Source organism: Microcebus murinus, chromosome 11 (assembly GCF_040939455.1).
Source record: "Microcebus murinus isolate Inina chromosome 11, M.murinus_Inina_mat1.0, whole genome shotgun sequence".
Lineage (NCBI taxonomy): Eukaryota > Metazoa > Chordata > Mammalia > Primates > Cheirogaleidae > Microcebus > Microcebus murinus.
This window is the reverse complement of record NC_134114.1, coordinates 84,898,624-84,915,113: the sequence shown is the minus strand read 5'-3', so window position 1 is coordinate 84,915,113 and position 16,490 is coordinate 84,898,624. Positions and strand designations below refer to the sequence as shown.

At 38.2% G+C, this 16,490-nt stretch overlaps 1 protein-coding gene across 15 annotated transcripts in view; it reads right to left on the bottom strand.

Moving 5' to 3' along the window:
• Positions 1–16,490, bottom strand: part of APC (APC regulator of Wnt signaling pathway) — a 125,465-nt gene that overhangs the window by 24,990 nt on the left and 83,985 nt on the right. For 8 of the 15 annotated variants that reach the window (XM_012763756.3, XM_012763754.3, XM_012763758.3 and 5 more), the window contains 2 exons: positions 4,376–4,474; positions 1,223–1,601 (listed from right to left, as the gene is read on the bottom strand). In XM_012763756.3, the coding sequence (XP_012619210.2) occupies positions 1,223–1,601; positions 4,376–4,474 (478 nt within the window). The remainder of the gene's footprint in view (positions 1–1,222; positions 1,602–4,375; positions 4,475–16,490) is intronic. The other 7 variants (XM_076008270.1, XM_012763762.3, XM_076008272.1 and 4 more) reach the window with 1 other exon arrangement.

The window sequence follows — 16,490 nt, the reverse complement described above, 5'->3', positions numbered from 1 at the left end:
TAATGTTTTGAGAACAGGTATCAAGAGTACAAAATGTAGGTCATTACATAACAGTGGACAGCCAAAGAAAACAATCCAGACAGGCAATGTTCTCCTAGTAAAATCTTATTAGTTCTCCTTATCCCTTGGACAAATAGGGTAATTTCTGCTTTTTTCTTATTCTTGAACATTTTTAGATTCTAAATAAATTCACCTTTATACCTAAGCTTAAAAAAAATCTGCTACAGTCATAAGTCACATTCTTACTATCACCTCTTCTCTTCTTCCCAAACTGTAAGCTGATATAACCTCTGTGTGTGTGTGTGTGTGTGTGTGTGTGTGTGTGTGTGTGTGTGTGTATGACAGAGGGAGAGGGAGAGGCGGGGTGGGGGGGAGAGACACAGACAGACAGACAGAGAATGAGAGTGAGTTCTTGTCAGGTAAAAAGAAGGCCTTACCTTATATACTTACTGCTTTTGGTTCCTAGCTATAGGAATGAAGTAAGTTATGTCCCCAAGGGTCCCAACTCCCACGTTCCTGTTCCCTGCTCCTGAGGTGGCCAAGGGTCCCTTCTTGAGCAAAGAGCTGGGTGGCTTATCATCCCCAGCACCTGAAGCCTATAGCCCAGAGCTGGATGGTGCAATAAGAAGAGCACTGAGCTGAGAGTCCAAAGACCTGACCTCCGTTCCTGGATCCACCAGCTGTGAGGCCACAGGCAAGTCTTTTATAGACTCTCTAAGCCTCAGTTTCTTTATCTGTAAAATGGAGATAATACCTTCCCTTTCTACTTCACAAGTGGTTGTGAGGATCAAATAACATAACAGATATAATACAGCTCTGTGTCCACTAAATAGACTGATAAGCAAATGTAATAGATTATGGTTTGGTCCCTAATAGCTGAAGGAACTTTTGTAAAGTCACTTTCCTGAGCTTCATCTATGAAATGAAAGAAATGGGCAACATAATTGCTCGAGTTCTTTCTTGCTCTACTATGCTATGACTCTATAAGTCTCCTGATTTGCTGTTCTTTTTTGGTTGTACAGTAGTACATATAACATTTTCCTTTGTTAAATTTTTCTAGGGAAATACAGACTTAAGCTTTAAAATATGATAGCAGCATAAATAGCTAATATGAATTTCCCCCTCTTATTCATAAAGATAACATATTAGAAAAGTTTTCTATTCTAAAACTTTTACATTTGCTTTGAAACATGCACTATGATGTATACTACAGAGAACATACTTGGATTTTTGTCCTGGTCCATGCCTTGTTCATGGGCTTCCTGCCACTCCCAACAGGTTTCACAGTAAGCTCGTATCTGTTCCAAAAGATGAAGGACTCGGATTTCACGCCTGCCTCTCTTGTCATCAGGCTGTGAGTGAATGATGTTGTGGAGTGCTGCACTGGCCCTGGCCCGAGCCTCTTTACTGCCCCGGGAATTTCCCAACAATACAGAGTCTTTGTCATTGCCATGTAAAAGCTGGATGAGGAGAGGAAGACATCCAGACTGTCGCATGGATATACAGCTGTCTTGGGAGCTAGACATAGCTAGCAAAGTTCGCGACATATCATCCTTATCATGAGTACCAAGCATTGACAACAATGAATACACCATTTCCACCTGTGGGCCAAATGAGTTTAGAAACAAAATTATGACTTTAATATCCAAAAGCCAAAACCAATGAAGTGATGAATGGGATATTTATTATAACTCATTATTTTAAAAAAAATATTTTTCAGGATGAAGTTATGAGTGTTATTTCAAAACCCATATAATCATCACAATGTGAGTAAATAATAGGAGTGGTAATATATGGTACTGAAAGAGAAAGTAGGTTCTTGCATACTTAAATTACTATTTGTCTGAATCAGCTGGCAGTAATCCACTGAACATGATGAGTGAAAAGCAACTGATGCCCCTCCCCCAGAATGTGGTTCTTTAGACAGTTTAAAATTTTAATTTACTTCTTTTAATCTATAGCTATTATCAATAAGCAGAAAACATTCTTGCAACAATTATAACTTGCTAAGTACTAATTCTCAGCAATTTTAATTCTCATTAGATTATAATATTGTTAAAATTATATAATTATACACATAAAAATGTTTTGTCATAAAAAGGAAAATGACAATATCAACTAGGGATTGACAAAGCCAGGATTCATAGTCACTTTTTTAAAAAAAGCACTTGGTAAACACCAATTACTGTCCGCCAATAAATTCTAAGAATTTACTTAGAAGCAGATTAGAAACAGCAAAACAGTACCCAGTTACCCTGGACCATGATCAGGCTCATTTCAAAGCTAGAGGATATTAATAAAAGTAGAGGCTATTATATAAAGAATACATTATATCTATAAATCAGTGGCTCTCACAGGAGCAATTTTGCCTCCATCAGGACACATGTGAAACATCTTGTCGACATTTTTGGTTGTCACAATCGCAGGGCAGGCATGTCAGGGGCATACAGTGGGTAGAGATCAGGGATGCTGCTAAACATTCCACAATGTGACAAGGAATTATCTAGCCAACATGCCAATGGTGAGAAATGCTGCTCTAAATATGTGAACACATACATAGTTTTAGATATGAGAGTTTTAGAAAGGCTGTATAGGACTGTAGGTAAATGGGCTTTCATCAGACCTAGGTTCAAACTTTGGTTCTACCTCTTAAGAGCAAGATGTGCGATGCTAGTTATTTGATTCTCTGAACCTCAGTTTTCTGAGTTGCAAAATGGAAGAATTTACCTACCTAATAGGGTTTCTCTGTGAGGATTAAATAAAATAATGCATGTATGGGATAGGAACTGACATTCAAAATATGTAGGAAGGTCTTGATATTATCATGTACAAATCACTTCAAAGGAAACAGTATTCTAATGGCCAGTTTTCACACAATAGTTTTATTGAATATTAGAGATTTTCTTTATAGTAGAAACTATAGGTTGATGTTGGACAGATCTTGAGTTGATTTAAATTTAATTTCATTAATTGCTGCCTGAAACATTTTTTTGCTTCCTTTAGTTTTCTCATTCTGAGGAAAAAGTAGACCTAACAGGGTTTATGAGAGGACCAGATATAACGTACACACACCTGCTAGCACAATTACTGGCATATAAGAGGTCCCAAGTAGTAGCTATTGTAAATTTTGAAAAGGATTAAGTCTCATGTTGAAAATATCATTTACTATTCTAAAATTCATTACTTAAATCAATATTGTTATTTCTGTAATATATTTCCTAAGAGCCATTATATTAAAGAGTATATGAAAACAATAGAATTATTAATAGAATTCTATTCATAGATTTAAACTGAAAATATACTGTTTGTACTATTAGAATTTTATCTTAGTAAAATATGAAAGCCTCTGACATTAAAAAAAATAATATAATTATTTTCTTTTCAGACATTATTCCCAAATCCTAAAATATTTGTTAATGTCTGATATGCCCTAAGAAAGCTCACTTATGAGCACTGGGTAACATTTTTCAATAATTTTTCTACCTATTTCAATAAATATTTATTAAACACTCATGTGCAGGCACTGTTAGCTGCAGCAAAAGATACATGTAAAAAAAAAAGTCTATTTTCCAAAAGAGAGTTTCATGCAAATTATTAGTGATTCAAAGGAAGCAGATGGATTGCATGGGAAGGTCAGAGGGCCTTGGGAATCAGAAAATGTTCTGTGAGGGCCAGGTGTGGTGGCTCCCGTCTGAAATCCTAGCACTCTGGGAGACCGAGAAGGGAAGATCACTTGAGCTCAGGAATTTAAGACCAGCCTGAGCAAAAGTGAAACCCCCATCTCTACCAAAAATAGAAAAACTAGCTGGGCACAGTGGCACATGCCTATAGTTCCAACTACTCAGGAGGCTGAGACAGCATTGCTTGAATCCAGGAGTTTGAGGTTGCAGTGAGTTAGGATGACACCACTGCACTCTACCTGGGGTGAAAAAGTGAGACTATATCTCAAAAAAAAAAAAAAAAAAAAAAAATTAAAAAAACCACAAAAAAACAAGCTCTGTAAAGAAGCAATGCCCAAGAGTTTTGAAGGCTGGCCAGGATTCTGACAGCTATTTGTGGTGGGGTAGAAGGTGGTGTGTATCACAGCAGGCAAGGGATGGAGGCAGAAAGTCACAGGGAGTGTTTAGGAAGAAGGAAGTATTAGTTTGGCTGATGCTTAGGATACTTGCAGAGAAGTGGATGATAAGAGTGAAAAAGTATAAAAATCCAGATAATTTGGCACTTTATAATCCTCATTTTCCCTTTGTTATGCTTCTATTAAAAAAGTCATTTCTTTAAGAGACTTTGAATCCGAATTCTCTAGACAATGTATATGAAGAATGTTCTAGCAAAGTATTCATAACATTAGCAATCAGGGTTTGTAAACTTCTCTTACCTTGGTTCCCAGATGACTGGTCAGTCTCCGAGGTGCAGAGTGTGTGCTACTAGAACTCAAAACACTGGCTGTTTCATGGTCCATTCGTGTGGTGGAACCCTAGAAATTAAGCAAATTACAGATATCATAATTTAGATTATAGATAAATATAGATGAATTCATGTTAAGGTACTCCAAATGAATTGTCTTTAGGATAATCAACAAAATATATCATGAAAAATATGCCAATTACAACTGCTCAAAGTGAATATTTTTTACCAATAAATTATTAAGTATATTTTAGAGAAAAATGAAGAAGGTGACTTCTTGCATAAGAGAGTTAAACTATAGTGTGAAAGTAACTAAACATTAAAGAAATTCTAGAGTAATATTTTTTTTATAAATTGAAAAAATAAAACCAGTCAAATATAAGTTGATTATAGAAAGCGATGAGGGAATCTTCAAATTCTGAAATACTCCAAATTGCCAGAAAACTAAGTGTGAATGCGGTATAGTCCAAGTTCTCCAAGATCTCAAAATTTAGAGAAGGATACCTGAAATTTCTACTGGAAAGACATGAAAAAATTAAATAATTGTAGTACAATAGGACATAAGCACCATAGTAGAAAAATGCATAAAACACTGAGGGAAAACAGGAAGAAGCAACTACCTGCTTACAGACTATTAAAATAAAGCAACATTTAAGGTAGGCCTTGCATGTTGGGATAGGAGACTGATGAAAGAGCCCATGCAAAGGTATAAATATGGAGGGCATGGCGTGTCCCAGTTTAGCGTGGATAGAATACAAGGTGTATGGTGGCAGATAAAGGTTGGGTTAAGTCATTAAGTATTTTGGTGGGAGATAAAGGTTGGGTTACGTCATTAAGTATTTCAAGTATCCTTTTAAACATATTGCTTTCAAGCAGTGGATGCTATGAAGTCACTGGACTATAGGTAGGAGAATAGTACAACCACAATTATGTCAACAGTATGGAGAGATCACTGGTGGGAAATTAGGGAAATGGTATTTTAATAGTTGAGTAATTCTGAGGGCACAAACTAACGCAGTGAGAATAGGGGAGTGCAGACGTCCTTGAAAAATACTTAGGGATCAAATTACATGGCCTGAATATCTGGACGTGAATGAATAAAGAGAGGTTGAGAGTCAAGGGCAACTTGGAGGTGCCAAGCTTGGATAAATGGGTAAATAATGGTGCCATTAATGGATATAAGAAACTCAGAAAGAGATGATGGCTTTCAGTGTGGGAACTGAGCTCACCTTTGAATATACTGATATCCAGTAAGAATGCTCAATGGGCATCTGAAAACATAGGATGCAACTCTGGACAGGAGTGGGGGTTGCAGATAAATATCTAGGACCTATCAAAATATGGGCCATAGCCCATATTCATTAAGCCATTCGTTAATGGCGTAAGCCATTTATAAATTGAAAAAAATAAAACCAGTTAAATATAAGTTGATTGATAGAAAGCAATGAGGGAATGTTCAAAAGCCTTTCTTGGTCTACAGAAGGGGAATGACTCCTTATCCTGAAGCAAACATACTATTTTTGAGGATATCTAAATATTTTCACTGTTGGTAGGCAGCCTCCAAGATAGCTCCCAGTGCTTCTTGCCTCCTGGTATTCACACCCTTATGTAATTCTTTCCCCTTGAGTTTGGGCTAGATTTCATGACTTGCTTCTAGTGAACACAATGCTGTGGAGGTGATTAGAAGGCACTTCTAAGATAAGGATACAAAGACTGTGGCTTCCATCTTGGGTATCTACTCCTGCTCTTTCTGGGGGAAGCCAGCTACAGTTTTGTAAACTGTCCTGTGGTAAAGCCCATGTCACAAGGAACTGATATCTCTGGCCAATAGCCAATGAGGACATGAGGCCTACTTATAGCCATATGATGTCTGCTGCCTTGTGGGAGACTCTGAACCAGAGACATGTAGCTTAGCTGCACCAGGATTTCTGACTCACAGAAACAATAATAAATGCTTATTGAAGCTGTTAAGTTTTGGGGCAATTTGTCAAAAACAAGAGCTTTAATTATGAAACAAGGGCAACTAGTTTCTGCAATAAAACATGTTTTGACATTGACATTCACTTCAGTAGAGACAACAAATCATCTTTAAGCTTTCAGTCTAAGTATCTTCCTATATAGCTCTTTGATTTTTGAGACACTTTCCATTCCCCCAATCTATCTAGCTAGAAATCTAGATGCATTATAAGGAGATAGCAAGAGGTACACACACTGCATTCCCTATGAACCTAGAACTTGGGCTGTAAGAATCTTTCCTGGGTCTTTTATTAAGGTTAGACTGGAGCCAACTTCTTTTTGGAGGGAGTCCCTCTATCCACAAGAAATGGTAATCTCCTAAGAATTGTTTCCCACCCAACTCATGACTAAATTCTGAAGAAATTTGAGTGTGATTAACTCTCTCATAACCTTGAGACCTGCTAAGTCAGTGATGCTGACAAGGCTTGAATCAGCCTTGCTCATTGTCAAAGACATAACTATTCGCTATATCATTCCAAACTCTCAGCCCCAAACTGTGTGAGACCCTGTTTCGCACTGTTCTCCTTTCCACCGAACCTTCCTGTAGAATCCATATTTCATGCTTCATAAAGATCCCCACATTCTCAACTTTTTACTTTATGCTCCTTTTATTTCCTGGCCTTCAACTTTAAGTCATTGCTTCTTTGAAATAACTGGCATATCCAGTGCATGGATCTTTCTACACACCTCAGCTTGGATTTTTTGTGTTTATCACTTCCATAATTCTCTTGCTAGCTTTCAATAGCTTTCCTCCAAAATCCTTCCATCCACCTGCCTGGAAACATTGTAACCATAGATGACTCCAACTGTCTGTTTTCTCTAAACTCAGATGCGAACTGTTGGGCAGCATTTGAAAAATCTGAGCATGTGAGAAAACCACATAACTCTCTAGGACGCTGCCCATATACATTTGTGGTCACCAATACACCTGGGCCCTCAGTGCTGCACCTGTGATCTTTGTGTTTCCCTAGTCAGTTCTCCTTTCTTTCCTCACACTGGCTATTTTAGGTATGTCTTTGTTTTGTACATAATTGTGGCTCTTCTTCCTTTACCACACATAACTTTTTACATTCTGCTTTAGAAACCAACAGACAAAAATTCCCTCAACTACTTGCTACCAGACTAATAAAATTATCTGCATACACATCTATGGCCATCTTTTGCTGTGACATCAGAGGCACCCTCCTCCTATCTAAGGTCCATCCCTTTACACGTGCTCTGGATTCTCTCTCTCCCCATTTCTCTGTGTTCCTATGGATCTTCACTCTTTTTCTCTACTGGCTCCTTCCCATCAGCATTCAAACATGCTTATCTCTTCTATTAAAAAACAGAAATAGGGCCAGGAGCGGAGGTTCACATGTATAATCCTAGCACTTTGGGAGGCCGAAGCAAGGGGATCACTTGAGGCTGGGAGTTTGAGACCAGTTTGGGCAATAACAAGACCTCACCTCTAAAAAAAAAACATTTTAAAAAATAAGCCAGGCATGATGGCACATATCTGTAGTTCCAGCTATTTGGGAGGCTGAGGCAAGAGGATCGCTTCAGCCCAGGAGTCTGAGGTTGCAGTGAGGTCTAATGACGCCACTGTACTCTAACCCAGTAAACAGACCAAGATGAGACTCTGTCTCAAACACACACACACACACACCACAAACAAAAAAACCAAACCAACAAAAACTCCCCCAAACCAAAAAAAGAACCCAGAAATTTTCTCTCGAGTTATAGTCTGCATCAGCTAATGGCCTTTTTTCTCTTGGGCAGTTCACATTCAGACTTTTTTAGGTTAGCTAAAATTGGTCTCTTCTACTTTTTTTTTTTTTTAGAGATAGGGTATCTTGAGGGGCTTTAAACTCTGGGGTCAAGCAGTCTTCCCACCTCAGCATCCCAAGAACCTGGGACTATTGGCACATGCCATTGTGCCCAGCCTCTCTGCTTTTTTAACCTTCCAATTAAACCTCCACTCATTCCAGTATAATACAGTAGAGAAGAAAGCAATGAAATTGCTTTTGTCAAGATCAGCAATGAACTTTTTTTGTGAAACTCAGTGGAGACTTTTTTAGTTCTTATGGCAATTGTGGTTACTGTTTTCTGTTTTTTGGAACTGCATTATTCTACTGCTTTGGGATTTTAGCCTAGGTTTTCATCTTCTTATTATATACTCATGGGGGATGTAAAAATCTCCCATATCTTTAATTATCAATTCTTCACCCATGTCGCTCAATTCTAAATCCAAATATCCAATAACCTACTTGACATTTCCACTTTGATGTCTCAGACTTAACCTCTTTTAACACATTAACTGCCATGTGAATTGTATTTAACTCAATAGTTTTGAGCCTGGGGCCTCATGAAACACATGTAACTCACATGTCTCTTTATCTTGGGAGCTACATAAACTATTTTTCAAGTTGCATATAATTCACGCACAGAAAACAATAAAAAATAACACATTTTTCATTAAATTAGAAAGGATCATTTTGTTTTCGAAGTTTTTATTTTATTTTTGTAATAAAACACCGTGGCCCCAAAGAAAAAAACTTTTTTTTCATTGTTTAACACAATGTGTTAAACTTAAACTTAAAACTAGGCTCATTATTTTCCCTCAAAAGCCTCCTCCTCACCTAGTATTATCAATTGCATCACTATCCTTCTACTTGCCTAGAGCAGAAACCTTGACTCAACCCTCATATTCAATGCCTAAGTTTAATAGAGTCTATTTCTTAAATATTCTCAGATACTCAGGTATCTGTTGAATAAATGACTCTCTCAAATTTGAAGGTTAGGGAAGAAACCCTCAGGCTACCATCACTCTTTCACCTAGATTATTGTACCTATTTTAACTCAGTCATCTTTTAGGTATCAGATTAAATTAATCTGCATGCAACTTTCTCTAGGACCAATCTCACCCCAAAACTAGGTTTAGTTTTAGGCTTTTGATACGTGTTCCTACACCACTATACACGTGCCTTCTTGTAATACTTTTGGAAACTGCTTGTCTTCTAGATTATATACTTTTTGAAGAAAAGGTAGCATATTCTTAGCTCATCACCATATCCTAGGGTTGAGAACAGTCTTGGCACAATTCACCTGTTTAGTAAACAGATTGTGAACACTGATGAATGAGTTTTAGATTATCTTCCAGGTGAAAGGGGTAGGGGAAAAAATTAACAATCAAGAAAAAAATGGGCTGGGGAACAGACAGGTAGGGACGACTGCCTGGAGGGGATCCCTCCAAGGACATATCGGAAAGAATCACTTGTCTATCTTCTGCTTTCCCCTTCCTCATCCTTAAATATCCATCGCCATGATAGGCACTCAACTGTTTGTTGAGGGAGACTAGAATGACTATGCCTGTTACACTGAGAAGAATTGGAATACAGTCAATTTTAATTACACTTGCTAGGTTAGAACCCCTCTTCTATCATCCTGCTTGCTCACTTTATGAAGTAACTCAAAAGGGGTCCACCACAAAGGCAGCAGCATGTTGGGGCTGATTCTGGCATTATGTCTTATACTAATCATTCACTACAGTCTGTAATGTATGTGTGCTGCATGATGCAGCGGTAGCCAGTATTTTCTTCAGACATGGTTACTGCCTTGGAACATAACAAGAGGCCTGAGTTTCTGCATATAAGCAAGAACTGCCCAGCTCCCCCACGGTGGGCCCCTGTGGTAGGGGTCTGGAGGCCATAAAGATAAGAAGAACATTCCCAAGGTCTGGCCCCGTGAGATGGTTGGTAGTCAATGACGGGTAAGATTCCTCAAGTGGGGGATAACCTAAGACAGGCGCAACTGCAGGGGCCAGCTGCAGGCTGGGAATGAGACCAAGAAGTTCTTCAGATGGCTGCACTGGTTAATGTTGCTTATCTCGGCCTTGGTTTTTGAGATATGTCTGGCGCCGTAAGTAACCGTTTTGAGGTCTGAGATCATGGGAAAATTATTCCCTTGTGAAACAGCTCCGGAATTGATGGCTATTGCTGCTATGCTCAGATGCTCATGTACAAGGAACTAACTTTGGGTCTGGAAGGTATAAAAATAAAGCAACCAGTGCACTGGGCACTCAAGTCATGTACTGTTCTTGTGTGTCTGTGTTGTTCTTTTATGTTCTGTGTTCATTCCCCGTCCTGTAAATGGGCCATGGCAGTAGCAGCCTTCAACTAACTGTGAACCTGGCAGATGAAGGGAAAGACAAAAACATTTCTCCTGATTTTGCAGTACAAACTGTACCAAGGAGTAATCAAATAGTAGACAAAAGGTTCTCTCTCTCTTTTTTTTTTTTTTGAGACAGAGTTTACTTGGTTGCCCAGGCTAGAGTGCCATGGCGTCAGCCTAGCTCACAGCAACCTCGAACTCCTGGGGTCAAGCAATCCTATTGCCACAGCCTCCAGAATAGCTGGGACTACAGGCATGCACCACCATGCCCGGCTAATTCTTCCTATATATTTTTAGCTATCCAATTAACTTCTTTCTATTTTTAGTAAAGAAGAGGTCTCGCTCTTGCTTAGGCTGGTCTCGAACTCCTGAGCTCAAACGATCCATTCGTCTTGGCCTTCCAGAGTGCTAGGATTACAGGTGTGAACCACCACGCTCAGCCAAAAACGTTCTCTTTATAGAAGTATTCTAGCTAATACTATAACCATTGATGAAATAATGGAGCTAGGCATTACTAATGCATGTTAATATCACAAAAACAGAGACCAGAAATTATGTACTTTCTGATGGAAAACCATCATGCCACCTATGAAAAAGTCTTGTCAAGAAAAAAAAAAGGATTGAACCCAAATATGATCAAATCTCTAGATCCAACTATCAATTCATAAGAAACACAGAGGATAAAGAAACCTATTAAACTATACCATGGAGATGTTATCAGCAAAATCCAGAGCATGAAAAACTCTGTAAGAAAATCAGCTTTGATTCTTCCATAAATAGCAAGAAAACAAAAAGAGAGAAAGAAGAAACTTACAGATTAGAATACACTTCAGAGATATATTAACCAACCCCAATTCATAGACCTTATCTGGACCCTGAGTCAAATAAACTGTGAAAAAGACATTTATGAAACAATTTCAAATTTGAATACTGACTAGATATATAATGCTATTAAGTTCTTTCTTTAGGGGTGTAATAATGGCACTGTAGTTACATATTTTTTAAAAACATTATTATTATTATTATTCTTTTTGGAGATGAGGTCTCACTATATTGCTCAGGCTGATTCCAAACTCCTAGGTTCAAGTGATCCTACTATTTCAGCCTCCAGGGTAGCTAGGATTACAGGCACATGTCACCACACCCGGCTAAAAAAGTATTCTTATCTTTTGCAAATATATAATGAAATATTTATGGAAGAAATGATGATGATGCCCACGATCTTCTTAAAATATAAAATGGGAGGTCGGCCGGGTGCGGTAGCTCACGTCTGTAATCCTAGCTCTCTGGGAGGCTGAGGCAGGCGGATTGCTCGAGGTCAGGAGTTCGAAATTAGCCTGAGCAAGAGCGAGACCCCGTCTCTACTATAAATAGGAAAGAAATTAACTGGCCAACTAATATATATAGAGAAAAAATTAGCCAGGCATGGTGGAGCATGCCTGTAGTCCCAGCTACTCGGGAGGCTGAGGCAGGAGGATCGCTTGAGCCCAGGAGTTTGAGGTTGCTGTGAGCTAGGCTGATGCCAGGGCATTCACTCTAGCCTGGGCAACAAAGCGAGACTCTGTCTCAAAAAAAAAAAAAAAAAAAAAGGGAGGTCAAAGTGGATGGGGTAAATACAGATCACTGTATTATTCTGTTTGCCTTTGTATATGTTTGAAATTTTCCATAGTAAAAAGATTTTTATTAGTTTTTGAAACTAGTAGCAGCAACATGGGTTTTCCTATCATTCTATCTTTTCCCCACTTTTGGTTGAACTTCACCACTTACATAGCTATTACCAGAGATTTGGTTCTAAATTTCAAAAAGAAAACTAAAAACCAATTAATAAATGAATTATACATATAGTTATATACCAAGCACGCAGGGATCTGGCTTGTATAACTTACTTCTACCTTTTCCTTCCATTTAACTTCCAGAGGAAATTAATCACAGACCAAGAAACCCTATTTCTAGCAGGGATGTCAGTCTGGCCTTCCAATCACCAAATATTTATTGTTATCTACTATCTATCAAAGACCGTGGGGACACGAAAATGAACAAAACTAGACCTTCTGGAGTGTCCAGTCTAGTGAGGGAAGCACAAATATTAACCAAAGAATCACACTAATAAATGTAAAACTGAAAATGTAATATCCTTCAAAGGAGAGGAACATGGTACAACAGCTTATAATAGTGAGATTTGATCTATTCAGGCCTGAGAAACTGATACTGAAGTTCAGACACACACAAACTGGTGTTAACTGAGGAAAATGGGATGAGAAGAGCACTACACGGAACAGCTGTAGCTCTACACGGGCTGCAGGAGGAAGCCCAGGAAATATGAGGTAATGTTAGAAGCCCAGTGTGGCTGAAGTAGTGAGAGCCAAGATGTGACATAGCTGGCAAGATAGGTAGGAGCTGGATTATACAGCTCACAATAAAAGGTTATCATTGGCCAGGCTTGGTGGCTCACGCCGATAAATCCTAGCACTCTGGGAGGCCAAGGTGGGAGGATCGCTCAAGGTCAGGAGTTCAAGACCAGCCTGAGCAAGACTGAGACCCCATCTCTACTAAAAATAGAAAGAAATTAGCTGGACAACTAAAAATACATGGAAAAAATTAGCTGGGCATGGTGGTGCATGCCTGTAGTACCAGCTACTTGGGAGGCTGAGGCAGAAGGATTGCTTGAGCCCAGGAGTTTGAGGATGCTCAAACTCCTAAAACTGATGAAGCTGATGCCACTGCACTGTATCCTGGGCAATAGAATGAGACTCTGTCTCAAAAAAAAAAAAAAAGAAAGAAAAAGAAAGTAAAAACCACAAAAATCCCAACATTTAGAAATAAGTATTGGTAACATTTTGAAGAATATTCTTCCAGACAATTCTCTATGCATATACACATGTATTGATACATATAATGAGAGATCATACATATTTGCTTTTCTCAATTAAAAAAGTTATGATTATTTTCTAAATTAATAATATTTATTAATATTCATGATAAACACTCTCTGCCAGGTACTATATACTAGTTGTTTGGGGTTTAATGGTGAGCAAGTACAGCTTCAAAAACTTTAAACAAGGAATGCAGACAATTTACCAACAATAAATTGTGCTTAGTGCTATGAGAGCAAAAGTACAGAGTATTTATTTCAATGAGAGGGGGACAAGGAAAACACCCAGTGACATCCAAGTGACATTTAAACTAAGGAGAAGGATGAGTAAAACACATACAAGTGAAGAACAGAAGCAGAAGAGATTTCTATGCAAAGGGAAGGCCATGTGGAAGGCCTGGACATACTCAAGGAACTTAAGAAGTTGAAGCTGAGGAGTGATGAGAAACACAAATAGTGTGAGATACTGCTGGAAGAATAAGCAATATAAAGAATCTGGATTCTATTCTATGGGCAGTGAGTAGTCACTGAAAGGTTTAAACAGTTAGTGGTTAAGATCAGATTTGTATTTTAGAAGGATCATTCTCATTACAATGTGGAGGGTACACTAGAAAAGGCAAGGTTGAAGGCTAAAAAAAGGTTAGATCTCTACATAAGCAGCCATGTATCCTTTTCAACATTTGCATGGATGCATTATATAAGTTACATGAGGTGAGGTACTGTCTGTTCTCAACAATTCTCAATTTTAGAGTCCAACACAGTATCTGACACATAATAAATATTTGTTAATTAAAAAAAATAGTTGTTAACAACAACAGCTGTTGGCGCTTACTAAACATTTACTATGCGCCAGGGACTATGTTGAGTGCTTCTTGCATTTAATTCTCTCAACTATTTTAGGAGGTAGGTTTTATCATCATCTTATTTTACTAAAGAGGAAACACTAAAGTTCAGAGTTTGTTACTAAGCTGGTTAGTTGGGGAGTGGGATTTCCCAGGTTTGCTGACTTCAGAGCCACTTATCTACAACTAACTAATAATTTAACCAATAACTTATTAACACACATTTAGGTTATTTCTAATTTTTTGATCTTATTAATAATATGAATCTCTTCAAACACATCTGACCACCCTTGACTGATTACCTCATTAGCATAAAATCTTAGTTAGATGTTGCTCTAGTCACACAGCAGGCACATTATAAAGTTATATAACATTTTATAAAATTGCTCTCCAGAAAGGTTATTCCATTTCATACAACTAAAAGCAATATATGAAAATGTCTGTGTACTTACCATTACTAACAGTATCACTGATCTTTGCTAACCCATCTCATTTTGGTTGTAATTTATATGTCATTATTAGTAAAGTTGATCATCTTTCCATATGCTTACAAGTCATTTTAATTTCTCCTTTTATTTCCTGTTCATATCCTTTGCTCATTTTTTTTATTTCAGCATATTATGGGGGTACAGATTTTAAGGTTTCAATAAATGCCCATTTCTCCCCCATCCCCCCACAAGTCTGAGTCTCCATCATGACCATCCCCCAGATGGTGCACATCTCACTCATTATATATGTATATACCTGCCCCCCTCCCCCCTCCTACCTGCCCAATACCCTATTACTGTAGTACCTATGTGACCACTTAGGTGCTGTTCAGTTAATACCAATTTACTGGTGAGTATATGTGGTGCTTGTTTTTCCATTCTTGGGAAACTTCACTTAATAGTATGGGTTCCAGCTCTAACCAGGAAAATATAAGATGTGCTATATCACCATTGTTTCTTAGAGCTGAATAGTACTCCATGGTATACATATACCACATTTTATTAATCCATTCTTGGATTGATGGGCACTTGGGCTGTTTCCACAGCCTTGCAATTATGAATTGTGCTGCTATAAACATTCGAGTGCAGGTGTCTTTTTTGTAGAGTGTCATTGGATCTTTTGGGTAGATGCCCAGCAATGGGATTGCTGGATCAAATGGTAGATTCACTTGTATCGCTTTAAGGTATCTCCATATTGCTTTCCACAGAGGTTGAACTAGTTTGCAGTCCCATCAGCAGTGTAGGAGTGTTCCTCTCTCCCCGCATCCATGCCAGCATTTATTGTTTGGAGACTTTTTGATAAAGGCCATTCTCACTGGAGTTAAGTGATATCTCATTGTGGTTTTGATTTGCATTTCCCTGATGATTAGAGATGTTGAGCATTTTTTCATGTTTGTTGGCCATTCTTCTGTCTTCTTTAGAAAAGTTTCTGTTCAAGTCCTTTGCCCACTTTTTAATAGGGTTATTTGATTTCTTCTTGCTGATTTTCGTGAGTTCTAAGTATATTCTAGTTATCAGTCCCTCTTTGCTCATTTTTTTTTTTTTTTTTTTGAGACAGAGTCTCACTTTTTTGTCCAGGCTAGAGTGAGTGCCGTGGCGTCAGCCTAGCTCACAGCAACCTCAAACTCCTAGGCTCGAGCGATCCTTCTGCCTCAGCCTCCCGAGTAGCTGGGACTACAGGCATGAGCCACCATGCCCGGCTAATTTTTTATATATATATCAGTTGGCCAATTAATTTCTTTCTATTTATAGTAGAGACGGGGTCTTGCTCTTGCTCAGGCTGGTTTTGAACTCCTGACCTTGAGCAATCCGCCCGCCTCGGCCTCCCAAGAGCTAGGATTACAGGCGTGAGCCACCGCGCCCGGCTCTTTGCTCATTTTTTAATGGTTGATTTGTACATACTCTTCATGTATTTTGAATTTTAACTTTTTGCCTATTAAAAGCAAATGCTTGCAAATAATATGATCTTGGTTTTTGTCTGTTTTGTAATCTTGCTATGATATTCTGGAATACATTTGTTATGTGAAAGCTACTGATTCTTTCTTTATGGTTTTCCCACCCATCTCAGGATTATAAAAATTCTACCCACATTTTCTTCTAATCTTTTTATATTTTTAATAATTTTCGTTTTGACATTAAATCTAATCTTAGAATCTATTTTGATGTAGTGATATGGATTCAATTATTATAGCCAGCTTGTTGGATAGGTAAGGTTTT